Genomic DNA, 26,201 nt, shown 5'->3' on the forward strand with positions numbered 1-26,201 from the left:
TGGGTATCAGTACAGAGCTGCCTGCTGTCAGAGAAGTGAGTTAGTGTTACGATGCTTCAGATCAAGTCCAAAAGTGTTTATCTTCTTGGTTTTTCAGTTGTTCAGTGTAGCGTATGGCTTGAAATGGAAATCTGTTTCTTTTTTCCTCCTTTTTAATTGAATTCAAGTTGAAAGGTTGAATATTCTGCAATAGGCATATTAACAGTGTGACTTGTAGAAGCCTTTCTTGGACTGCGGGGTTCAGCTGCAGCACAGCTTTTCAGAGAAGCATGGGGTGTCCCTGGGAAGAGAGGATGGCAGCATTTATTTTTAGTAGAAGGTGTGTTAAAGAAGCAACCATAGTTAACATATTGTGAATAGTAGGGGTCTGGGATGCTTACATTACTCTTTTTTGGTTTCTTAACCTGAAAGGGCTTTTTTTCATCTGTAGAAGTTTTCATCTGTAGTGATGGTCTTCATGAGACCGTATTAGCAAAATACAGACTGAGCAGATTTGGTAGGAATAGACAAACTTCTGTGAAGGGCGATAATGCAGCATTTTAATGAGTCTTTGAATCCTTAACGCTCACGTGGTATTTTGCTGGGGTATGTAAATTGAAATATCATTTGTAATGTTGCCAAGCTCATGTTCTTAGAAATATATTAGTTTTCAGGCACTCAGTAGGGCTCACATATCACAGCTGGAAGTTCTTTCAGGTTGAGCCCTGTTCCCCTGGCCGACCACTGCAGCCTCTGCCTTGGGAGGCTGGCAACAGCTTTCCAATCTCTGTTTTTTAGGGTGCTGCCATGGGGACAGAGGTGGTATCCATAATGTTTCCTGGTCTTGGGCTGGGCTGGCTGCGTGTTGAAAGGAGGAATTATGTTTGCTAATGTCATTTTTCAGTATGTGCCATTTTGCAGTAGGGGGTTTTTAGTGTTCTTGTTGGTTTGTTTCTTGGTAAAGAAAGGTCAAGAAGTGAGCGTACAGTGGAGCAAAACGTTACATTGGATATGCTTCCTTTAGCAATAGGATAAGGGAGCCCTTTTAAAATAATAATTATCTTCAGAGAATCAGTATGAATTAAATCAAATGGGAAGTGATTTCAGTGTGCTGTTGGGTGGACCCTTGGTGTTTACAAGATTAAAATTAGCTACAGCTTGTCACCCGATGCTCAAGTGGCCAAGGATGTTTTGTGCCTGGAGTATTTCCTGGGAACTCTAAACATGTGTACAGGTCCATTAGGGTGTTTATATCTCTCAACTCCTCTTGAAATCTAAAGCTTAAATACTTAAGATATTGATCTGGTCCACTGGTCATCTTATGAGTTAAGTTCATAGTTACAATGTGAGACACAGAAGTAATATATAATATCAGTCTTCATTATGTTCCCATGTAATCAAGAAAAGGCAGCGAAGAAGGAAATAATTTATGATAATTTACATTAAACTAATTTAATAGAATAGTGATATTTTTCATTAACTTTTGGAATACAGTTTTATCTTGTATCGAGTTTGAATAAATGTTGCTTATTACTGGTAAAAGTGAAATGTAATTTATTTCTTGGTCCTTTTTTGTGAAATGGTGTACACTTACATGGATTGTATAGATATTCTTAGTCGCTTTTTTTTGGCTAAAATTAAATTTGCATGGTATTGTCATCCTAGTGATTAGATTATAAAATGGAGAGAAAATTTCAATAATGTAACTTTTTTCTGGTGGAGATTGGCCTTCATTTTGAAACCATTAATGTTTTTACTTGTATAAATAACTCTTCTTTCTCTGAATATCAAGCTCCTGATTTCTCTGCTGTCTCATATATCATTTAGGTTTCTGGTTCTGTCCTTTGAAGCTTTTGATAGTTTTTACTTCTTTCACCAGGGAATTCTGAGGTTAAATCCTTTAATACAATCTGACAAAATCGTAATGAATATTGAGTGAGAGCAGTAAATCAGGCCTTACTCATGTAAGAAGGTCTTAATAACTGTTCTTTGTACAAAATAAGCTACACACGATGGACAAACAGGATTCTGTATAGGAGTCTTCATACGTGAAGTTCCCACATTGTCGCTTTGTGCTGCTTGCATGCAAAAGCTGATCTGGCTTTTAGGGCTTTGGGCTGCTCTAGATCACATCCAGAGTCAATGGGATGGAAGGAAGAAGCCTTCAGGTGAACATCCTCTCCCTGGTCATGTAGGGGGTGTTTGTGAAATGCCTTCCATTTTTGAGTGGTGAACTGAGTACGGGGAGTAAGCCGGAAGCACTTCCAGAGGCCACTGGATTTGCAAAAGGCTAAGTGAAACCAGCAGATGGGGAAGATTATCTTTCCATCAGGCGTTTCCATCGTGCTTGGTGTCTCAGGGTCCTCATCTGTTATTCAGGCTCTCAGACCGTGTGGCAGTAAATATAGATTGGAACATGCTGCTAATAATTTCAAAAAGTTGCAGGAGGTCTAGTTGCTGTTAGTCTCATATCACTGTCAGTGGGCAATGTGAAATACTTTCCATGATGACACTTGCAACAAGGTGCTGACTTTTCATGGCAGTACTTACAGTTCTGAGTGTCCCAAGTGATCGTAAGTACGTGGACTCTTGGAGAACAGAAGGGCAACAACAAATGACTCATGAGCCTTTAAAGGCTTTCAGACTTTAAAGCCTGAAAGTTTTCATCTCCTGGCAAAGAAGCACATTTTCAGCTCCCTTTGCCATGATCTCAGAAGCAGACTTTTCTTATCTCAGATGTATGACTGCAAGATAGAGGCAGTGTTTCAGAATGACCAATTTGATCATTCACAGGTCAAATGTGAGCCTCGGCTAAGGATTCCCAGGATAAGACTTGGTGTAAGATTATAAGACTTTCATGAAATATGGTCAGATCAAGCTAAAAGGATTTACACACTTTGAGAATAAAAACGGTTTATATAGACACCATGGTTCTGTGTGGTTAGTACAGCGTATAGGAAATAAAAACCTGTGGGAAAGCTTATAGGTGCAAAAATATGGGCAGAGTGGTGAAGACCCAATAGAAAGGAAGGCACGGTGTAATGGCATTCAAGTGAAGTATGCTTAGATTCCAAAGAATATGCTTTTTGGGAACTGATTCTACTCAGTAGCTTTTGTATTAATGGCAGAGGTCTTGTAAGGCCAACAAGGGCAGCAGAAAGCTCTTCTGGATTTAATGAAAACTAAATGTGCGTTTAGTGTTTTCGCCCTGTTCTCTCTCGTCCCGTGGAAATGCTCTACTGCATAGTTTGAGCAGCTTGTATTTCTTTGTCTCCTAAGCGATACTGATCTAAACTTATCAAATTCTGTGAAAAGGATGAATTTTCCTAAACTAACAAATCTTGGAAGGAATGAGATGAAGTGTTGTTTTTCTGTGTGGAAAGATGAAAGAAGCAATTAAAGAGCTGAGAGTAGGTAAATTCCACTGGAGTAGATATTTGATCAGCTTGATTATACAAAACTTATTTTGATGAGCTGCTATGTGTGCATTTGTCTGTGTGGATGTGTTTTTTCTCTGCACCATCAGAAGAAAAGGAGGACTGAACCCAACTTGGGCATTTGTTGCTTAATTTTATGTGCTGTGGCTGCAGTGAAAGTCCACAGAGCGTTTGTGCAAGTGTTTGCAGAAGTGAGGACTCATTAGAGAATTGATTGGCCCACCTTCATTGGAGTGAGGTGTGCTCCAAAGGATCACTTGAGATACAGAGTGATTAGCAACATAGAGTGGTTTAATTAGGATCTGATGAGTTGTATTAACTTGACACCACCATGATTTGTCATAGCAAAACCAGCTTGATTGTCAGCAGCACTTCCCATGCTTCCTGATGGGTTGAATTGATTGGGAAGTATCAATCAGGCAGATGTCCTCTCCCGGAGGTATCTTTCTACTGGTATCACCCTAATCTCTGCTCTGTACCATACTTCCACAAACATTTCTCTTTATACCACAACCATCAAAGCAGCTCCAATGCTCTTTGTTCTCTTTGCACACTTTGTGGCTGCTGCAATGGTGGCAGAGAGAAGGGAGGAATGGGGCTGGGATATGAGGAGCAAGAAGAATAGGAATAGGAGGCATAAAGAAAAAGCATACTGAGCTTCTTCCAAGTGAGTGAGAGACGTGTTGAGCATGACTTGGCTTGCCAGCAGCGGACAGAGGGGCTGAAGGGTGCCTGTAACATGTCCTGAGTTCTCTGAACAGGCACTGATCAAGAAACACATCTTCTATGAACTTGCTTCAGAAAAGCTCATGAAAAACAGACTGGGGAGTCTCTTTAAATACAAATGCCCTTTTTTCTTTCTCTTTAACAAGGTCCCAGTGCTCTGTGTTGGCCAAACCTTAAAGCAAGATGCAGCCCAGTAGTGCCATGCCTGTCAAAAGGCTTTGTTGGGCAGTTCCTTTGTACTCCCTTTCCTCAAGGCCCCGTGAACATGACCAGCTTGCTGTGTTCCCTGGGGCCTCTCAGATATCGCAGATCTGTGCCTGCTGCTCTGCCGAAATGCAGTCCTTCCTTTTGGTGTGGTTTTGGGGATGAAGGATGCATAGCCACATGACAGCAGTGTGAGCTGGGTGCATGTGGCTGCCCTGTCTGGCTGTGCTCTGCTTCTGGAAAGCTTTCTGTAGCTGGGGCAGAAAATGTGGAAACACCATAATGTTGTCCTCTGTCACTTTATTAGTTATAATTCCAGGGCAAAGGAAATTGTGGCTTGCTTAACCTTTCTCTAATTGGTCACATTCAGAGCTCTTCTGTCATTTCCTGCCCTGTTTTTGTTGCTTTTTTTTTTTCAAATGCTCCTCACGTGTGTGCTTACTGTAGCTCTGTAGTCACGCTGAAGCTATATTTGTTATGCAGAAGCATATGATCAATGCTCTAACTTCTTCAAAAGCTACAAATTAAGCTTTCTCATGCAGATTTATTGTAGAGAGGATTTTTAGACTTTTTCCTCTTTCTAAAGCTGGAGATCCGTGTGACTCAGCTTGAGGCAATGATGTGTTCTGAAAGTGAGAGGTCTTCTGCTTTCTGCAAAGTCTGCTGGTGTTCTGGAATACAAGATTTCAATTCCAGCTGCATCTAGAAACATTTGGATATTTTTCAATATTTGGGGAGGTGGAGTTCTTAAATTGTAATTGATGAATGAGAGGAGCCTAAAGAACTGATCAGGAGCCTTTGAAATGTAGTGGGTTTGAGACCTATTACAGTACTCCTAACAAAAGGCATCTTTTATGATGATCTTAGTCTGAATTATGTACCCTAAATTGTTTGTGGTCCATTCAGATGTTGAAACATTGAACGTATTCACACACAGGGAAGTCAGATGCTGACTCCAGTGACCTCCATGCAAACACAAGGCCCACCTAGATATTACACTGTCAAGGCTCTTACGTCTCTTCATCCCTGACTCAAAGCAGGGACGACAAAGAGCAGAAACTTTGCACTTAGCATCCTGCTTAGCAGATCAGCTGGGTGGTATTTAGTGTGGCTGCTGATCCTTGCTGCTTGGGTGCTTCTTGCTGCTCCGTCCTGGCAAAGCGAAATGCCTCTATCTCTCAAAATGAAAAATTTCATGCATCATTGGGTGGTGTGGACAAGTGCCACTAAGATAATGACAGAACATCTTCTATGATAGATGTGTACAAGAGAGCCTTTTTTTTCCTCTCTGTCACCACAGGTAGGGCTCTATGGTTAGCTGCATGGTAATTAAGCCCGCTGTGCAATTGGGAGTGCTTGAAATGAGTGGGTAGAGAAAAGACAAGCTTTCCTCCCCCCTTGTTCAGTGCTGAAATGGCTTAGATTGTCGGAATTTGTCCAGAACACAGCAGTGAGAGCTGCACTGAAGGCTTGTTATCTTGTATGTTCTCTCGACTTGTTAATGAGCATCTATGATTTAGCTTCAAAATTAATGAAGAGGTTTAACCCTTCAACTGCATTGCTGCCTGTTTGTGTCAGTTGTTGTGTGTCCCTTTATGTATACACTCGTGTATACATCCATACACACCCTTTTATGTTGCTTTTCAGTTAATCAAATGGAAAGAACTGATTAAACGACTCACCCGTGTCTTTATGCCCCAATAAGTATTGGGGCTGAGAACAGAAAGCTGATGGCTGAGGTAAAGGAAGAAAGAACACCTCTTAAATGTTCCTATGTGAGCTATATGTAGGTTTAGAAAGCACTCAATGCCCCTGTTTATTAAATCCTGGCGTCCAGGTAAAGGGCAGACCTGACTTAGCAGCTGTTGTGGTACTGACTGTGGGACTGGTTCCTGTTCCTGTGTGATTGTAGTCTGGATAAATAAGGCAGAAAGGAAAACTGAGAGAGAAGATAGGTGGCCCACCCAGTTTAAGAAGGCACGCCAGGAGTGATGGAGGTCCCACTGTCCCAAGCCAGTGCTCTCCAAGGTGCTGTGCCAGAGTTAGGAAGTATTTGTTGCACTTGAATGAGCTGTGGGTGGAATGAGGACTCTACAGTAAAATCTATAATATCAATGAACAGCTAAAGTAATTGGCTTCCTATGAAGCCAAGAAACATAGCTTTAAAAGCAGGAGGTATTTTAATAAAGAGACTAAAATCAGTTCTGAAATCAGTGTTTTGATCTGTAGATGAATACCATTCAACTCAGTGCTTTATTTGTCTGTTCAGTCAAAAAATTGGTCTCTTGTCTCATAGATTTTATGACGTTTGTACAGACTTGTAATGCAGATTTTTTTAAGCCATGTCTTGTGCTGTTTGTTTTTGCAGTGTTGATGCTAGGCATTTAAGATGTTTCAGAATGCTTAGCTGACATATGGGAGGAAATTTCGATGCTTGTAAGTTACCTATTTTATACTGAAAGCTTAGGTCAAACTCATTCAGTTTTAAAACTAGGAGTACTTCATTTGCTGCACCAAATTTCTAAACTGCTGCACAAACTCTGAGGGGCTTCCTCAGAATTTATAGTAATGTACCCTGGCCAGGGTAAGATCCACATTAGTGGAGCTGAAGGATTAGTCTGTACTTTCCTCATCAACTTTTTAGGAATTATTCCAGCATATTAATAATTCTAAAACAGTGTGGGTTCACTGAGCACAGTATCACATATTTTGACCTCATTGATGCAAATGAGATAAAAGCACCCTACATCCTCTTGGCATGGCTACGATTGCTTGTTCTTCTTTCTAACAGGTGCAGTCAAATTCTTATATCTAGAGTAAGGTGAACAATAATGATTCTAATACGATTCAATGAAAGTAAAGGGGGGGGGATGAAGATGCCGTAGAGCAAGAATAGTCATTACAGTATGAATCAGGAAGGAACTGTGTGGTTAGAATGTAAATATGTCATCTGAGATTCTTACCAATCAGAATACACATAAAGACGCTGCAGCTTGAGAATTGGGAAAGTGGTATTGTGATTGTCATAGTAACTCTGAATTGCATAATATTCAGCTTTGTTTCTCATAGTTCTGTCCTATCGTTTTCTGTATTTGCTTTAATTGTTGCATGTTCAGCTGTTTTCCTTGAAACTGACCGTTTTCTCTCTGAAATAATTGAGTGGCCAAATTTTGTACTTCCAGTCTCTTAATTTTGTTGGGATTTTTCACAAGATGCTTATAGTCTTATCTTTAGGTCAGAGTTTGCCCCTGCCGCGTTATATGTTCCTGATTGACAGGGACTTCCCTGTGGGTTCTCCTTATTGCTGGTGACTTCACTTCTGGTATGGTGGCTCGTCTGTCTTTCTGACCCTGACTAGAAGATCTACATTGATCCTGAGGCATTATTTTATTTGAAGTTGCTGTATTCATACTACAGAGTTTATTTGTAAAACATATGTGATGAAACAAATACATTTACAAGAGATTTCAAACTCCTCCTGGTAGCCTGTATGTCTGCTGCTGCTGGCAGATTCTGTTAGAACAACTATAAGAAATTGTATAGAGAAATTTTCCCTCTGAAGATCTTCCTCCTATGTCTACATTTGAAGAGAGTTCTAGTACATATTCTGTCTGGGGATCAGAGTGTACCTACTATTTCTGTCAGACAGGAATTGGAGCGCGGTGTCTGGCAGAATTTCTTTGCCATGTCATCGTACCCTGAGAAGTGGAACTGGGCTGTGTTGTGGGATTCATATTGGAAGAAGTCAGTTTGTGTCCTAGATAACGCTGGGTGGGTCTAAGTGTAGATTTGGGTCTAATTTGGTACAAGTGGGTCACATATGTTTGAGCTTGGTTCTTATTATTTCATACCGGAATGGTTCTGTCAGCTGTCTCGCAGGATGTGTGAATGAAGTTCCTGAGAGTTTGCTTTATTTTCAATCCAGAACAAGTCCTAAAGTGAAGTCCTAAACCATTTTAGGCAAAATTTGGATGCTATTTTGGGAGAGCCACATAAAGCCAGGGAAGAAAATGGAAACGCTTGGCTTCAGTTTAGTTTTGAAAACACAGCTTATGAAGAACAGGACATCAGCACTGTAGATGCGGAGAAAGGAGATCCAGTTTGTGCATAACAGCACCTCGTGACACTTAAACCACCAAACTAGGAGCAATTCTTGATGACTTAGATATGACCTTGTTGTTGTTCTCTCTTGCTTGTAGTCTTTGCAGTTAGTTTTCAGTTTGTAATGCTTTCAAGTGTAGATGATGCTATTCTTGGGAGCATATTTGTTTTCCACTGAGTTTCCAAACACAATTTATGCTCCTCTGCAATCAAGTGCTTTTGTGGAATCTACATCAGGCCTGAAGTACTGATTTTTTTTTTTTCTTTTTCTTTCTTTCTTTTTTTCAAGTTTGTTCCATTAGCTAGAAGGAAAGACTGGCACCACATCTCAGCTATGAAGTCTTTTTATGTCAGTGTAAAGCTTCTTTTCTTTGGAGAATTGTACTGCTTGTTGCAAGGACAGTTTTTCTGAAGGAGGATTGCAGCTGATCATCCTCATTGACATTACTGAGTCTGGTGAAGTGCAGGCACAACAGAAGTTTTGTTCACTGTATTTAACAGCAAGGTACCTTTTATTATTACCTTTGGTGTGATTGAAATTATTGCTAGTAATAACCTTGTGAGAGTAAGTGGTACAGCAATTAGTGTAATTCTGCTGGAACGTCATTTAAAATGCAGAAATTTTTGGAGCAATAGATGAACACGAAACAGGGACTTCTGTGCAGAGCTTTCAGAATTGCCTGATGAAGCAAGCAGTTTAACCCAGATTTGTTTTAATGTGGATAAATACATGAGCCACACATTAAGGAGGACAAGAAACAGACCCTTCCTGCAGAATGAAGCATTAGTAATCAAGGAGAAAATGCTTACATCTTAGAGTGGATGCTTGAACAATGAGGAAGGTGTCTGGACAAGACATACAAAAACAGTTCCAGGACTGAAGAAACATTGTGGAAAAACTGGAGCTTAGTGCTTTACTTGCTGAAACCAAAGGTAAAAGTTACTTCATGTATGTTAAATTCATAGATGGGAAAAATGCAAGATCTCGTGCTTCTTTTTTTGCCCGTTAAGAAAGGCAAAGCAGGAATTTGTTTGAAAACAGAATTTGCTTTAAATTGGAGGGAAAAGCCCAGTTTAACAATGAATTTCTGGAATGGTATTTGAAATTGGTGAGTTGTTCATTTCTTGATATGTGTTCATCAAGGCAGAATTGCCTTTTAAAGTTGCTGTGCTTCAGTCAGAACAATAGCAGAGTGGCTGAGGGAATTAAAATGCTGCAGGTTGTGTAAGGATGGATCCTTCTTGCTCCCAGCCTGATCTTTACAAACTGTGGAAACGTGCAGTGGGCTGATTGCTCTAATTACAAACCAGAGGCTTGCTGTATTCTGTTTTCTTGAGGACTGATTTTAGTATCTGCAACTGAAGGAAGGAAAACTCTTACATGTTAATGTGTTTGAGACGTGGGTGTAAGAGGAATCCACTTCAGCCATGCTGAGTGGGGGGCTGAATTCTGCAGGTTTCCTCTGGCTTCCATTAGGCATAGCAAAAAGGTGAAACCTGTTCTACTCACCTAACTGGGGTTTTTCCCAAAGATTGATGATGCTCCATTAAAAAAGGGGAAAAGCAGACAGTCAGTGGCTGCCATTTGCGTGCTGCTGTGCACTAAGAGTTCTGTTCTCTCTGGCTGTGCAGCACTAACCAGCTCAGGGTGAGGATGCATGAGGTATCTGCTGCTGCGGGATGGCAGAAGTAAAACTTCCTCAGTTCTGAACTTGAGCGTGTGTTTTGTGTGAGGCAGGGTTTGGCTTTTTACAGTCTGCCAGTCTCATTTTTATGGCATGTTATTGCAGCGGGTGACAGGCGTGAGAAGGAATGGTCATACTTCTCAAAAGGCAATTAACAGTTGTTATTGGTGTTCTTTTTCTGAATGACAAACTGCTAATTTACAGCTAGCATGAGAAGCTTGTTGTAGCTGTGCAATGTCTCTAATGAAGTTTCTTACTAAACTGGGTATAGCAGATCGCTTGCTGAGATCCATGTCAATAATACAATGTGGGAGGAGATGCATTTTCATTTACTTTAAAATGCATCTTGAAAATAAAACATGCCGGAAAAGTGGTGGAAGACGCAGCATCCCTATGTTAGTTATTATGGTTATTGTAAAAGCCAGCAAATGAAGTGTGGGCTGCTCAGTTTGCAAAGCAGACTGTTATTAGCTGCAGGATGGTTAAGCAGTTAAACAGTATTGATTATTTCACTCAAATACCAATTTATATATATTGTTATTACTGACACCGTTCTTGCTACAGGTTTTCTGTTACCAATGGTGGCATTTCACTGTGCAGAGAAAACCCATTTTGAGAAGTTTCTTTTTCCACCTGCATGTCAAATATCTGATAGAAGGGGCTTGGAAACTGGATGGTAGATATCAAGAAGCTGTAGCCCCTCTCCTCTGTTAGAGGTTGCATTTACAGAGTAAAACTAGTAAAGTGAATTAGGTCCACTCAAAATCTTGATTGTGTGAATTTCTTAGATCTTTTAAAGGGGAGGAATAATTTCTTGCAGGGTTGGTAGGCTTTCTTTCCAAGCTTGCTTGGGTCACTGGTCCCATGGTGCACAGTGCTGTCCCAAAACACTCGCTGGTTGCCTTTTGGAGTAACACAGCATTTCTAGCTCAGATTGAGGGCCACTGCAGTGTTCAGAGCAAAAATACTTAAATAGTTCTAAACATGCTATTAAAGACTGATTCCTAGGATAAGATAGAGGTTGTATTCAGAGAGTTAAAATGTAAAGCTGAATAAATGGGGAAGGGACTCGGAAGGTAGAAAGCATCATGTAATTAGCAAAGAAAATGCCTAATGTACTGCTTCTGTGATGGTCTTATTTTTTACTTCTTCACTTTTGTATTGTCAACATGCTTCTTTAACCAAAGGAATTTTTAGGTGTATCTGCATCTTAGGGTGAAACAAAAGGCCAAAGAATAATCTGCACAATCAAAACACTGAGAAGTGACACATTACAGTGTATAGAATGCAAGATGAGGACTTCAAAGAACATTTGGCAAGATCAAACGTATCTTGATTTTGAGGCTTTACCTGGTAATTTTATTTTAAAATTACATGACATCTACAGTTGACATTAAAGATAAGCCTAGAGTCCGCGCTGGTGGGAAATTCTGACATCCAATTTATTTTTCACTGAATGGTGTGCTGTTGAGTTTTGTGGTGTTGTTGTTTTTTTAATCAAACTTTTCTGCAGATATAAAAGAAAACTTTATTTTTTTAATGGAAAAAACAAGTAGATGTTTTTGATTGAGGAAGAACTCTGTACGTGTCCTATGGTGATGTAAACCTGCGTTACTGTGTAATATTCATCTACTGCTGTGACCTGAGTTGCACCTGGGCTGTGTCGCCCGCTGTCTTTTCCTTTCCCTTCCTCAAAGGCAGAAAGTGGCATGCTTTGCCAACTGTAATTCAAAAAGATCCTGGCTTATGTGGAAAATAAGGATGTGATGCATACATTACTAGGGCTTTCTTGAAACACTGCGGCAGTGTTTCCAAATGGAAGACTTCAGATTTCTTGATTCAAAGGATTTGTGTTTTGACTTTCAATCGATAAAACTCTAATTTGGATTGCATATAGGTTCTCATTATGTACATAAGCATTGCTAACAAAGATTCGTTCCTAAGGAAAAAAGCCAAAAGCATCGTGTATGTGATCCCAATGCAAATAACTATCCCCACAAGGTATCCACCATGGCAGTACAGGTTTACGCGTGCCATGAGAGCTCACAGAAAACACAGAGCAACAGGAATTTGAGCAGCCTACTATCAGGGCATTGGTTAGGTCTGTCTGAACATGCACACCTGAAAATCCGGTTTAACAGCAACATGTGCTGGTTAAACATAGAGTCGAGTAAGTCTGGGCAGGTACTGGGAACCTTCAAGGAAATAAGTATTCTCAGCCTACAGTGCATTGCTGAGGCATTAGGTCTGTGAGCTGTCCTTGTTGCAGGCACGTGGGTCACATTCCTGTCCTTAATGACTCGGCTGTCCCAGTGAGGAAGTCATGCTTCCATTTCGGAAAGCCTGTACCATTCTCTTTGTGTTGTTTTGATTGCCCTGCTTGGGTTGTGTGAGAGAGGAGCTGTCCGTGGTTTGTGCAGTGTCCACATAAGGAATTGTGTAACCCTGAGTGACATTTGCTAAGAGCTTTTGCAGTAAGAGCAAAGTTGCATTTTTGGTAAAACATATGCTCTAAAACTCCAGTGAAATTTGCAGGAGAACAGTATGTTTAATGTGACTATTGCATGAATTGTATGGAGTATAGGAGTCATTAACATACTGGGAGCGTATCTCTGAAAATTGGCGCTTTCGAGTCATAATCGTATGTCTGTATTATGTGGATTATCAAAGCAAGTTGTTCTATTTCTGTCTGTGTTTTGGGTATCTCCTAGTCTTGCCTAAATGTTAGAGATACTGTGTATTTGTTAGCATTCAATTATTTTACCTTCTGCTAAGAATATGGGATCCCAGTATTTTCTGCTTGGTGGTGTGAATTTGTTTCAAGCTGTATGACTTTACAGATACAGACTGTATCAGCCCTTTTAATTGTACATATTTACTATTTTGATGTTTCCCAGTATTTTGGAGGCTCAACTCCACAGTTAACACTGTTTTCTTTCTGTTTATTGATGATGGAAACACCTCAGCAGCAGCAGTAAACTATTGGTAAATGGAATTGCATCACTGACATAAAGTTGTTTCTAATCTAAGTGCTCTTTGCTTAAGAATCATGGTATGAGGGGAAGAAAAACATATTCAAGGAATCAGTCGATTGTAGCTTTTTTCTAATGTTCTATATTTACAACCTCTGACTGCAGCAAAAACTTGGCCTAATTGCAAAGACTGCAAAAAATACTTTTTTTTTTTTTCCCCTTTTCCCTCCTCCACTGAATAGTTATTTGTTCAGGATGAAAAGCATATTTGCATTATGAGGAAAAACAGTAACAATGCTATATCTGTCCTCGTTAAATGGCTGGAAGAGAATGTACAAATCTAGTTTGTTTCTTTGGATCTACCTACATTTCACATATTGGAGGATGTTTGCTGATGCTTCTAATTGCAAAGGAAATGTTGTACAATTTGAATGATATGTCTATTATAAGTTTTCACTTCCTAGAATGTCTGTAAGATTTCAGGTACATTCCTGAATGGTATTATGCTAGGAATAAGCCTTTACTTCTAGAGCATCAGTATGGAAAATAACACAGGATTTTGTTATGTATCTTTAGTTTGTATCAGCACCAATGTTTATAATTTGAAAGAATATGCATGAATTAACGAGTCTACATATGAATGTGTATATTTAGACACATGATTTTGTCTTTTTAAAATTATTTATCTTTAGCTTTGCTGACTTAACCTGTAAAATACTTATGTTTTTTCATTTTAGGTCTGAGAGTAACTGTATTACTAACATCATCACTCATGGTATTGGGAGCTGGCCTAAGATGTGTTCCAGTTTCAGACCTGGAACTAAGGAAGAAGTAAGTGAATTATTTATTTTTAATATACATATTTTATACTCCCTGTTAATGTAATTTTTGCTGCTGCTACAAAGAAATGTTAGTACAAATTTTCTGTGTGAAGCTGATACGCAGAATGCATGTTGTATGATTGTGGGCTTACGTGTTTTGTGCCTTCTTATATTGATTTTTGTAGTCCTTGTTCTGCGTGGTATCTGAAGATCAAAAAGGTCTTTACAAACATGAGTTAATTAAGCCTCACCCACACCATCCTACACAACTAAATTTGTTTTGCAAACAAGGAAGCAGAGATTTGGAGAGAAGTTCGGAAACTGGCCGAAGATCACACAGGGAGCTATGCCACAAAATCCAAAACTATGTAATATGTATGCAAATAATAAATAATTAGTTCATGTTTCTCCTACTGGGTGCATGAGATTGTTCAGGGATACAGATGAATTTATCCAAAATGGTTCGTTCATACAGTCTATTCCAGCCTACATTCCAAAGTAACATTGTACTTTCTCTGGGACTGGAGCAACTACCTTTTGTATACAGCATTTTAAAATTTAGTTTGTAATAGAGACAGCTTAATTCCAAACAATTCAGTTGTCCTGTCAACATACCAAACCTGGGAATCTATGGTAAGTATAGGAGTCTCAACCTTTTCATGAAGCCATGGAATGTGGATTGCTTGTTGCTCATGTAGTATGAGAGGAGGAGGGAAAAAAAAAAAAAAAGCTAAGAGGAAGAAGGAATAAAGGCATTGCCATATTTTTCTGCTTCTTTAAAAATAAAAGTTCAATTGTTATGCTGGCGTAACAGCATCAGGACCATTGGTTTTTCTGAAGGATTGAAGGCAATTAGTGGTCTTGAATTCTTTAGACATAACAACCATGAAGGAGGTTATAATTCACTTGTACCTAGAATTTCCGTGTGATGTTCTGTCACCTTCCAGATAGTCTTTGTATTATTTTGCATCACTTTTTTTTTTTTCCTTAGTGTTGCTTTATACTAAACATCAGCTTGGAAGCCATTAAGGTGAGGAAGGAGGTACTTGGTGTGAAGTAGATAGCAGGTGTCTGCATACCATGAGTAAAAACAAGGTTCAGAGCACTGAGAATGTCATAAAAGCATTTGTTGTAAAACTAGCTCTGATCAGTTGTAAGTAAGTAGTACATAGCAATAATTGTCTGGGCAGCCTGGTCTAGTGGTTGGTGACCCTGCACATAGCAGGGGGGTTGAAACTAGATGATAATTCTATGATTCTATGATAACAGTTAATCATATTGTGATACTATTCACAATAACCCTTTTTACTAAATGTGAAAATGTGCTGTTGTGGTGGGCAGGAAGAGCTTAGACTCTCACTGGACTCTTACTTTGCCTGTCCTTGAGATGCTTAGGCGTGCTGAACATCAAGTTCATCAGATCTGACCAATCTTGGATTATGTATATTTCAAATGGTCCGGGTAGGTTAAATGCAGTGAAATACAATGTCTTCTGTAGCTTTTCATTTATCAGTTACGCTGAAAGACTTGTGCTGCCTAGCCTTTAGCAAAGCAAAGATAAAAACTGTAAGAATTCAAAAAGAAATTGCTGAACAATGTATAGATAAGAGACATCACTTTGGGAATGCGGAGTTTCTGCACGCCTTTAAACCTTCAAACTAAGTTTTCCATTGTAATTGCTGTGAGAAGATGTGGAAGAAGGGTAAAATAAATGTTTAAGGAGAAACATTCAAGAACAGAAGCTTTAACTGGGGAAAAAAAATCCTGTGCACTGTGTAGAGTCTGATGAGATATATAAAATATGATGGTACATTGTATTGTGAACCATTAAAAAAAAAAAAAAGCAGAATCCCGTTGGAAAAGGGTACTTATTTCATTTATTCATGCTGTGAAAATATGCATCATTTCAAGCTGAAATTGTTAAAATTGCTAAGTTAGCCTACTCTCAAAAAACAGATGTTTGTAAGAATTGCAGTTCCTCCTGAGGAAATAGTTTCAACTTTCACACAGATTTATAAAAATATACAGAGAATTAATTATTGCTTACTGCGTGAAACAAAAACATGGTTTTCTTAATTCCTTGAGACATTGTATATAACTGTGTGATGCTATGAGATAGCGTGCATTGTTTTGAAGACTTAGACTGGCCAATTTTCATTGATTACTACAAAATAAAATAATATTTTAGAGGAAACCATTATTGCCTTATGCTTTAACAACGATTGGCTGAACATTTGTTTGTAAGGTGCATGTACTTGAATATGACCTTTTGAACATTAACCAACTAGTCAGGTGGACAGGATCCCATAGATGCTCATGTCTGAGCATCTCAAAAGCCAGCGCAACTGAAATTCTTTTAAATGCTTTTGCATGCTTTGTAATCTTTTCCTTCAGTCCCTGGGTAACCTGCAGGAATATAGAGAAGGATTTTCCTGGGACAGTTATGTCAGTTAAGATACATAAAATTACAAGGAAGTTCATGAAGTTTTTCAGTTTTATTTAATTGTTTTTCTGCTGTGTGGCTGTCTCTCTTCCCTGTGTTCTTGTAATTTAACATTAAGGAGAGCTACTAAAGCCCATTGCTTATCAGAGCAATCACAGAAGTGAGGAAATCACAGTTAAGGCTGACATTTAATCCTCACCGCTTTGTGCTCCTTATCTCATGCAGACCTGTAATATCTAAATGTGTTCTTAGGCTCCTTTCTAGTCTGTAATTATTCTTTTGGCTCTAGCGTGTAGGAGCTAAGACTATCTCCAGCAATCAGAGTCATGTCTTAAAAGCAAACCTTCATTTGACATCCATATATATGTGTGTGACTTGCATAAGTGAGAATTTAGGTTGAACATTTGAGTGTGTCTTTTGAAGCAACAGTTCCTTATGGCGAGTTCTTGTTCTCTGGGAATCCATCCCAGAACTGCTTAAACTCGGAAGGCTGAAAGGAATGTGCATGGCTAAACATTGAAGTCTGAACCTGTGTGTGAGATTAACGAACCAACCACTTCTTGAACTGGTAAAGTCCCTCTCACATGTATATGCTTTGGTTTGCTTGATTTCCTCCCAGTTTGCTAACCTTGCGGGTTAGTGATTGTAACAATCAGACAAAGAATTTAAAGAGAAATTTTCTCATCTGCTGTGCACATCTCAGCTTGCCGAATTTGTGCAATATATGTGACAGTGAATTTGGCTGTTAAAGATAAAATTAAAAAATAAGGACTCTTAATACTATGAAGGCCTCATTTTGCCACACCTAATTTTTCCGTTCATAGTTGGCATAAAATTAATAGAACGTGAGAAGAAAATGGATGTTATCAAATCGTACAATTTCTGGATTGCCTTCTTCGTGTCCTAGGAGCTGCTGAGAGCATTGCTAATATGTTTTGCTTACATCTTTAGGTCCATTCCTTTCCTTTCTGAGTAATTCTTGGCACTAAACGAATGTTTTCGTTGGACTCTCGTAAGCTGGTACTTAATCCTGAATAGTTAGTAGGAAGCCATTTTTAATAGACAAAATTGTTTCCCCTCCCTCCCCCATGTAACGCTGAATATTTATTACACGTTCTGTGTTTTGGAATAGTTTTACAAGGCAATCCAGTACTTCCATATGGTTGTAGAACAATAAACCTAGGTAAAAGGCTGCGAGATCTAACTATGAGCTGGACGAAGGCAATAAACGATGAAATCAGTCCATAGCCCTATAAACTGCTGACTCCTAAGACACTCCACATAAGATGTCTTAAAATATTATGAAAGACGGGATAATTAAAGACATGGAAGTAAAGGATGACATAATTTGTCATTTGTATTAAATATATTAATTAAGAAATTTATCAGAACTTAGTATGCTGCAGATTAGTGACCTTCACATTAGATTTCACAATACAGAAGTATTTGTCAAAGACCTTGAGTCAAAGCAGCGTGAGGGTGCTCTTTGGTAATAAGTTTTGTTAGAACATTTATTGCAAAACCAGCAGAGCAATAATACAGAGAATGACAGTGGAAATGGGAGCAGTATGAACTGGCAGTTTTGTTATTTACAAACTCTGTTCTAGAGAGCTTACTAGTAATTGGGAGCTCCTGTAAAGAGACTTAAGTAATGCTACTTCTTAGGATTTAATTTTTTTTTTTTTGCCTGCTTTTTGATATATTTTTCCCTTTTTTGTACTTGCAGGTGCTCACTTACCACATCTCTGGTGCATTTTGTTTCTATTACCTAGTTGCAACGTAGTTTATATTAAATATTTTATTTTTTGTTAGAAGTATTCTTTGGGACATACTGGGAGTTGGACAAGATGACCCTTAAAGTTGCCTTCCAACATAAGTGATTCTGTGATTTGGTAATTGCACGCTTTTGCTTTTTCATCCCTGAAAGCCTGAAGAATGACGTGGAATCATCTTAGTGTTTGTGTTTTCTGATTCCAAAATGATCCTGAGCCCACAGTCTGAGGCATGGAAAATATATAAGGGGCATCTAAGAAGAGGTAATTTCAATAAGAATAGAGCATATTAGGGCTCTCATATTCCTAGCAATACTCTACACTCTTTTTGATATCTGTGCTCAAAAGAATACCCCAAAGTGTAGCAGCTGTGGAGAACAGGGATTAAAATGAGAAGAGCCTTTTAGGAGTAGGTATTAGAAGAATCTGCCTATAAAAATAAAGACAGAGAATGATGCATGTTGTGTATGCTGTAGCTCCCTGGGGAAGAGAAATGAAAAAGCTAACCTGAAGCATGGTTCTGGGAGTAAAACGATGAATAAACTGATGTGCTTATATGATGTAGCTCAGTAAGTGCATAAAAATGTTAAGATAGAGCACTTGAGTGATAGCACCACACTGGTTGTGCTTTGGCTGCAGTGCTAGGGAAGGGCCAAGGCAGGTTAATCCATAGTATCAATAAAAGAAGTGGGGGCAAAAAAGAGGAAACAAATCATCATTCACAAGCAGATAATCATGAGAAATATTTAGTCTTTAAACACTTCTAACTTAAGATTTACCTTGTTTTATTACCTAAACCTTTTTATTTCTAGATTTTTTTAACTTCTGGTCCAGAGTTGTTATAGTAGAGAAATCCTTTGCATTATTCCTACATGACTGTTCCCTGTTTTGCTCAGTTGTCCATGGTAGCAGTGGATCTAGGGGTGGCTAATTGTACTGGCTACCCAGCAGTGCCACACAGCAGTAGCCACTGCTCAGCACTTCTAGTTAGATGGCAGCCAGATTAGCTCTGCTTGAGCTGGTACAGCCATAGTAGAGGCAGGCAGCTTGAAGGTTTTTGTGACAAGGGGAAGTGGTTTTTAACTAAAGGAGGGGAAATTTAGATTAGATGTCATAAGGATGTTTTTCACACAGAGGATGGTGAGGTGCTGGCACAGGCCAGCATTTGTTCAAGGCTAGGCTGGATATGGGGCCCTGGGCAACCTGATCTAATGCTTGATCTAGTGGATGGCAACCTTGCCCCCAGCAGGTGGGCTGGAACTAGATGGTCAGTGAGGTCCCCTCCAACCCAAGCTGTTCTATGATTCTATGACAAACAGTCTTTCTTCTTGCTGCTGTGCAGTATTTGAGCTGCAGCACCGGGTTTCACCTGTATGGCTCAGGTGCTAACTGCTAAATTAGCAACTTATAGCCTGGAAAGTCTTGGAGTGGTAAATTCAGCAGGTGTATTAAAGCAAACCCTGAAATCTCAGAAAGGGCTAGTTATTGCAGTAATATTTAATGGATGGTAATTCTGCAAGCCATCTGCTAACATAGGCCTGTGCTGGAAGGCAAGAGGAAAATACGCTATTTGTGGCATTTGCTCCATCTCCTATGATGGCAAGTGTTAGCCTCAACTCTAGAAAACCTTTACTTTTCTTGTTCTATCCTCTGGATCTCTTTGACTCTAGTAATGTCTTGTGACTCTTACTCTGTTGGGTAATTTCTGTCCTTAAAGAGGAATTCGTATTGATTGAGTTTATATCAGAATTCTGTGTTAGGATCACAGCATGCCCTTGGTCTTTTGCTGACAGAGGAGGGTTCTGTGGGAACATTTAAATGGGTCTTGTTTATCCCAGTCTTTAGTTTACTACATCTCCTGTACTGTCCTTTTTTACTAAAAAATCTTAGTAACTCTCACCCTGAGTAATTTCCATCGGATTTCTCACATGGCAGCCCTGGTAGCACTCATTCCTGGTGCCCTTCCCTGATAGCTTCAGGGTGTTGTGCTTCATTAGCCCGTAATGTAATTGCCTACTTTTGTTTACAAAACACCATTTTGGATCTGCTTGCGTTTGATGAGTGTATGCTCTGTTAGTGTTGCTTTAAAAATATCTCCCTTTAATAAGACGTGTGTGAAATGGCTTGGAGGCCGTGGTGTGTGTAGAGGGGGAGATGTGAGCCAAGTTCCTGATGAAAGTGGTCGACAGTGCTTTTATGAGTTTTTCTGTTATTGCTAGAGATAATGTACCACATGGTGACTCAGGCTTTCTGCTCATAATAATTTTTCTTACTGATGGGGAAAAACAGCTTTAAATTATTCCACATATCAATGGTCGCATGCATCAAAAACAAGCAAAAAATGCTAATGGCCTCAATCCATGAATATCCAGAAGGCATAAAGCTTTTGTAGTATAAATATATCATTTAATGAAAATATTGAAAAGAAGTGCATTTCCATGAATTTCATCTTTCAGAATGTTATTTTTCAGTAGATGAATTCATTGCTTTACCAACAGGTATTTCTTCTTCTCAATCTTTTTCCAGACATAGAGCCATGTTACAAGCCTTTGCCTATGAACAGGACAGCATTTGCACCAGGTTGTCCCCATATTCCATAGCAGTGAATTGCCGTTAAGTGTGGATTTGATTTTCTTAATTCCTTCTGTGCTTTAGGAGGTACCGCTTAGTAGAGGGGTCTTTCTGTACTGTTTGTTTTGGAGAGCCTGAAGGAAAAAAAAAAAAAAACCTATCCATTTCTAGTAACTTGACTGTGAAAAATCACAGATTTTTTCATTACAAAACTGGTGTCAGTTCGCTCTGAAGTATAATAAATCTTCTAATGTATAATGTAGATAAGTCCATGTGTTTTCTCATTCTTTTGCCTGCACAAGCAACTTGCATCATGCATCAATGCAGACACTCTTGAATAGGAGGTATTCACTGCTTTGTTGCTGTGTAGTAAGGCTAAATTCAATAGTGCTTGGAGTGCTCTGAAGTCCTCCTGTGGAAGAGGCTCTTTCATTTGCTCCCAGGAGTTGCCACAATGAGCTAATCACTATATAAACTTACTTGTCTTCCAAATTAGCAGGAGCTGAACAATCCACTTCTTTCAGTGAGTGAAAACGTCAGGCGTGTGAAAGATAGATCAGCCATCCACTTCTGTAAGATATTAACTTTGTTATCCAAAATCCCTTTTGATGTGAGTTGTGAAGATCAACAATTAATGCACTGTTTTTTCCCAGTGAAGAGGTGCACACTGTGCAGTTCCCTGGAGCAGCAGACAAGTGCTCTCCCTGACTGCCTTGCTCCTTGTGCTTTTTTTTCCTGTCTGCCATTACCTCTTGTTTTCCCACGTAAGAAAGGAAGCAAATTAATTATTATTCTTTTCTTAAATGCTTTTAAGTCTAGGCATGGGACGTGCTGTGGTGGAAACATCAAGTGTCTGTTATTTTTACACAGACACTTTTTACATGTAACACAGCTCTTAAATGGCTTAACAAATCCAATACCTCATGGGACTCTGACCATGCATGAAAAGTTCAAACCACACAAGGAAAAAAGATAAGTAAAGCAGATTGTAAATGGCGTATGGTGTTATCATCCATCACTAAAACCTTTTTCCTGTATGATATCGTTCTTATACCCAGTTCACTCAGTAATACAGTAATTTCAGCATTTATAGCCTTACATGCCTTGTTTTGTTTTGTTGCTGCTTGTTATGATATTGCAGCTGTGACAGCAGGGAGTGCATAAAGCAGGTATAAACAAGTTACTTCTTAAGGCTTATATAAATTGTTCTCTCAGGGAAGGGATGAAAGCAATATTATTTATTTAAAACTTGACAAGAATTTGGGAGACGAGTTGAAATAGAATACAATAAGAATTTTCTGCTCTTGTTTCTGTTGTGGTATTTGAATGATCCCTCGCTCTATCTTTTTGCAATTCAGTGTCCAGTTTAGGAAGACGTGTGAGCAAACCTATCTCCATCTGGGTAGGGTCCCAAACTGGAGTTTTCCTGTCTTTTGTCAGAGAAGAGAAATCACGTTGAACAGGATCAAACTGAAATAGCAGCAAGGAAAAATGCTCTTGCTCTTTGACATATTCAGTATCAGAAGCAAGAAAAAAAACGGGAAGCAACAGAAACAAATGTCTCTTGATGTTGTTGGAGCAGTTTTTAGCTCTGATGGTGTTAAAAGCAGATTCCTGTGGGCTGTTAGGCTGAAATCTAGTGGGGTGTTGATAAGACATTGTAACAAACAACAAAAAGCTACAAGTGCTGTTGCGTTCATATTTCTCCCTGGCAGCTGCAGTGGCTGCTACATATGTTTCCCTGAGTAGTGAATTAGTAAATGGGCCAGATCACTTTTTGAATCCATTCCCTGCCTGTCTAGGGAAATGAGTTTAGGATGTGTAGAGGAACATTGCAAATAGTCTTCTTCTCAGGGGAAAAAAGAAAAAAAAAAAAAAAAAAAGAAAGAAAGAAGAAAAAAAAAGGCTTAATTCAAGCTAGTATAGAAAAAAGCATAAAACAAGGTTTAGGCCATTATCACGTGTGTAGGTGGTCTGTGCAGCAGTGGCAGTTTAGTTAGAAAATGGTGTTTACTAGCCCTAATGTGTCAGCTTTGAAAAATTAAGCAATATGAAGATAAGAGATGCTCTACTTTGCATGATAACGTCAAGCTTGGTAAGTGCCAGAAATGCAGAGGGAAAGGCAAATCCATCAGAGCAGACAGCATACCGGCAGGGCAGGGGAGGGGAGAGCAGACAGGAGAAGGTGAAGGAAGAAGGCTGTGGAGAGACAAAAATAATCATTATGTGAAAACACGAAGCTAAACCAGAAAGGTAATGTGCAGTTCAAGTTCTGAACTCAAATGCAACTTTCTTCCTCTGGGTCTGTGGAGTAAAAGTAACACTTGTGTCCACCTCTGATATAAAGGCCTGTCAGATAGCTTAATTCAGCTGGTGGAGTTTGGTAGAAATCATCTAAATCTGGAGTGTAAATATTTATATATGAATACTTATAATCTCACAAGATGTGATCAATTTTTTTGTTTGGTACAAAACCTCTCTACTGGAAGATGCAGAACTATCATGATTTTCCCAATTTTTATTGAGTTTTATTTGCCCTTAGATTTCAATAAAGTGGGCATATGTGAATTAAAACAATATTCTTACGGTGGTATAAGTGAACAGAAGTGTATAGCAGAAGTATAGCACCTAAACCATAATTTAAGCATTAAATTTCCTTTGGAGCAAGAGGAAATACTAAGATGAAGTCTTTCTATGCTGTAGTAGTTACCACATGTGGTACTGAAAGGCAGCTGTTTGCAGAGATGCAGAGTAGCACTGCAAATACCCTGAAGCCGCTTAGGATAAGTATGGAAATAACTTATTATAGTGAGGTAAGTAGAAGGAAAATACTGAAGTAGGGAAGAATATGTTGGTTTGTCCAAAGTACTTTGGATTGGAAAGCAACCATAATGGATTAATGTAATTTGTCTAAATAGCGCTTGAGTGCTATTTAGATGGTGCTTTTTATTCATTTAAAACTATTTCATGTGTTTTTACTGGGGGCCACAGTTTAAGAGATCTGGCCTTGTCTTGATGACGTCAGTCTGTAGCACGTCACAAGCAAATAGTAATGAGATCTCACTATGTGAACTTCTTTGTGAAGTTAAATTACTTATTTTTAAGACTGTGTCTTACTTTTATCCTGGCTAAGAAAGTGTTTCCTTCAGATGATATATGATGGCTTTTTTTTTTTTTTTCAATTTGCTGTATGTATTTAATAAATTCTGCTTAAAAAACTAACTTCTAATCAACTGAGGATCACTAGCATCCATCTCTTTTTATTGTAAGCTAGCTTGTTAATTTGATGAAGAGTCTGTCAGCATTTTGTGTGTTTTGTTCCATTGAGCTCCTTAAAAATCTCTTGCCACATTGTATATTATTTAGGATTATTTAGTCATTTGTGGCTTGAAACATTGCCTAAGTACTAGCTGGTGTCTCCGGTTTTCACGCTGTAGCTGTTGGTGTCTGACAACTCAAGTCTTGCAGCAATAGCATAGAGTTCCTTCCATGCTTAGAAAAAAACGCCGCCATTTAAAAATATAATTTGCCACCATTTTATTGCACAATTGATAGATCTTCTTTGGAGGGTTGCAGAGTTTCGTTTGACTTGCTAGCTGTTTTTCAGACACGAGGTTTTTATATACATTTCAACATGCTTTTGCCTTTCATGGCTGATCACTTTTTGGAGAAGTCAGTGTGGAAGGTTTCTGGCTGAATTCCACGTTTAGAAGAGCCTTCAAAAAAGTCCTTCTCATTGTGCTAATATGAAACCAAAGGTTGGAGAGACTTTGTAGCTTGGAAGTAGTATTTCTGTTTTGTCACCAGTCTTATCTGTTGGATCTCAATGGGTGTGAAAAATGAGAAGAATTTGTGTTTCCTTGGCTGCTTCAATAGTTTGTTGAGGATGGCCAAATTGCTGCAGATGATGATTCTCTTGGAAACCTCAACAGCCCGGCTTCTCTGTAGGCAGAGTATTTTGCTGAAGTGTTTCAGTTTTGAATCTGACATAACTAATTTAAGTTCTCTGTAGGAATTTATGCAGGCAAGGGGTCAGGTTTAAGAGGCTTGTAGTTTGAAGCTTTTCTGCTACTGCACCTTGTCTACTTTTATATCCTATTACAACATATGTATTTCTTTTCCTGCAAATGAAGTCCTTTTTATTCCCTCTTCCTTTCTGGCTTTGAAGAGAACATTTGCTTCTCCATTTATCTGAGGTAATTAGAACAGAATAGCCCTGGATGCTCTAAATCAGTTTAATTGGGCTTTTTTTTTTTTTTTTTTTTAATGTATTGCATATTCTGTTTCCCGCACAGAATTTTCATTTGATGGTGAAGTTGCTCCATCTCAAGAACCCAGCATCTTATGTGCTATTTATTTATTTCTTTTAAAAAGAGGTGATTAGTATCCAAATGGCCGTCATCTCTATTCTCTGTTCCAGGCTGATTCATGGAGGGCAGCTGTTAAATGGCTTGGCGGGGCCAACTGTGATGAATGCAGCCCCGTTTCTTTCCACAACGTGGTTCTCTCCAGATGAACGTGCAACAGCAACGGCAATTGCCTCCCTGCTCAATTACCTGGGCTGTGCTGGAGCGTTTTTAGTGGGACCTCTTGTCGTGCCATCTCCTAATGGAACGTCGCACCTCTCGCTGCTGTCACAGAGCAACACTGAGCACATCAAGGACCGCATTGAGGCTGTGCTCTATGCAGGTGTGTATTTTTAATTAAAAAAAAAAAAAGTTAATAATTATAAAACATTTACGTACTCCCATGTGTGCTTGGTGCTTGTGAAGCACTACCCTCTAGTGGCTGGACCGCCAAGGGAACAGTAGCTAGCTGATGAAAAGTAATGAAATGGTAAGATGTTCTAGTACCAGAAGGGTTACTTTTCTCCCCCTCCCTTTTTTTTTTTTAAGGATAAAATTTAAAATAGTGTCATATATAGATTGATTCCAAGGGAAGTAGCTCAACTGTCTGTATTAGGAGAAGCATCTTCTAGGAGAGCTTATGCTTTCCCAGAGCTTCCAAACTGTTGTTTGCTTCTCATACTTTCAATAAGAAATTCTCTGTGACAGGTTGTTTTTTCTTTTATTTCTGGGAGGATGGAAATCTTATTCTTCTAGCGCTGCATATTTTGTGCATAAATTCAGCCTTAATTTATGTCTTGCATATGCCTTTCAAATGTGATTAGATTATTAGTATCTAAGAATCTAGCATTGGAATTAAACTCAATAGATTTGGATTTTAACTAAAACCACCTAATTCTTATGCAGCAAGCAGTTTCAATGAAGCAACAACAGTTTGGTGCAAAAAATGCTGGTAGAAAATTCATCTGATACAATATAGATTTTGTTTCCTTTTGTTTTTTATACAATGACTTCACTGCTCTTGGTGTTATATAGAAAAATTAGCTGTATTCAGCAGCAGGCTGTAAGGAAGAAATGTTGCCCAAATGGCTTAAGAGTCTATGATCTAATTTATTATTATTTTTAACTGGTTATAAATGGTGTG

At 38.9% G+C, this 26,201-nt stretch overlaps 1 protein-coding gene across 1 annotated transcript in view; it reads left to right on the forward strand.

Annotated features, from left to right (window-relative positions):
• The window catches only part of DIRC2 (disrupted in renal carcinoma 2), a 58,122-nt gene that overhangs the window by 2,681 nt on the left and 29,240 nt on the right, over positions 1-26,201 (forward strand). The window contains exons 2-3 of the mRNA XM_015290001.4: positions 13,842-13,935; positions 25,132-25,400. Coding sequence (XP_015145487.2) covers positions 13,842-13,935; positions 25,132-25,400 — 363 coding nt within the window. The remainder of the gene's footprint in view (positions 1-13,841; positions 13,936-25,131; positions 25,401-26,201) is intronic.

This window comes from Gallus gallus, chromosome 7, assembly GCF_016699485.2.
Source record: "Gallus gallus isolate bGalGal1 chromosome 7, bGalGal1.mat.broiler.GRCg7b, whole genome shotgun sequence".
In the NCBI taxonomy this organism is placed as follows: domain Eukaryota; kingdom Metazoa; phylum Chordata; class Aves; order Galliformes; family Phasianidae; genus Gallus; species Gallus gallus.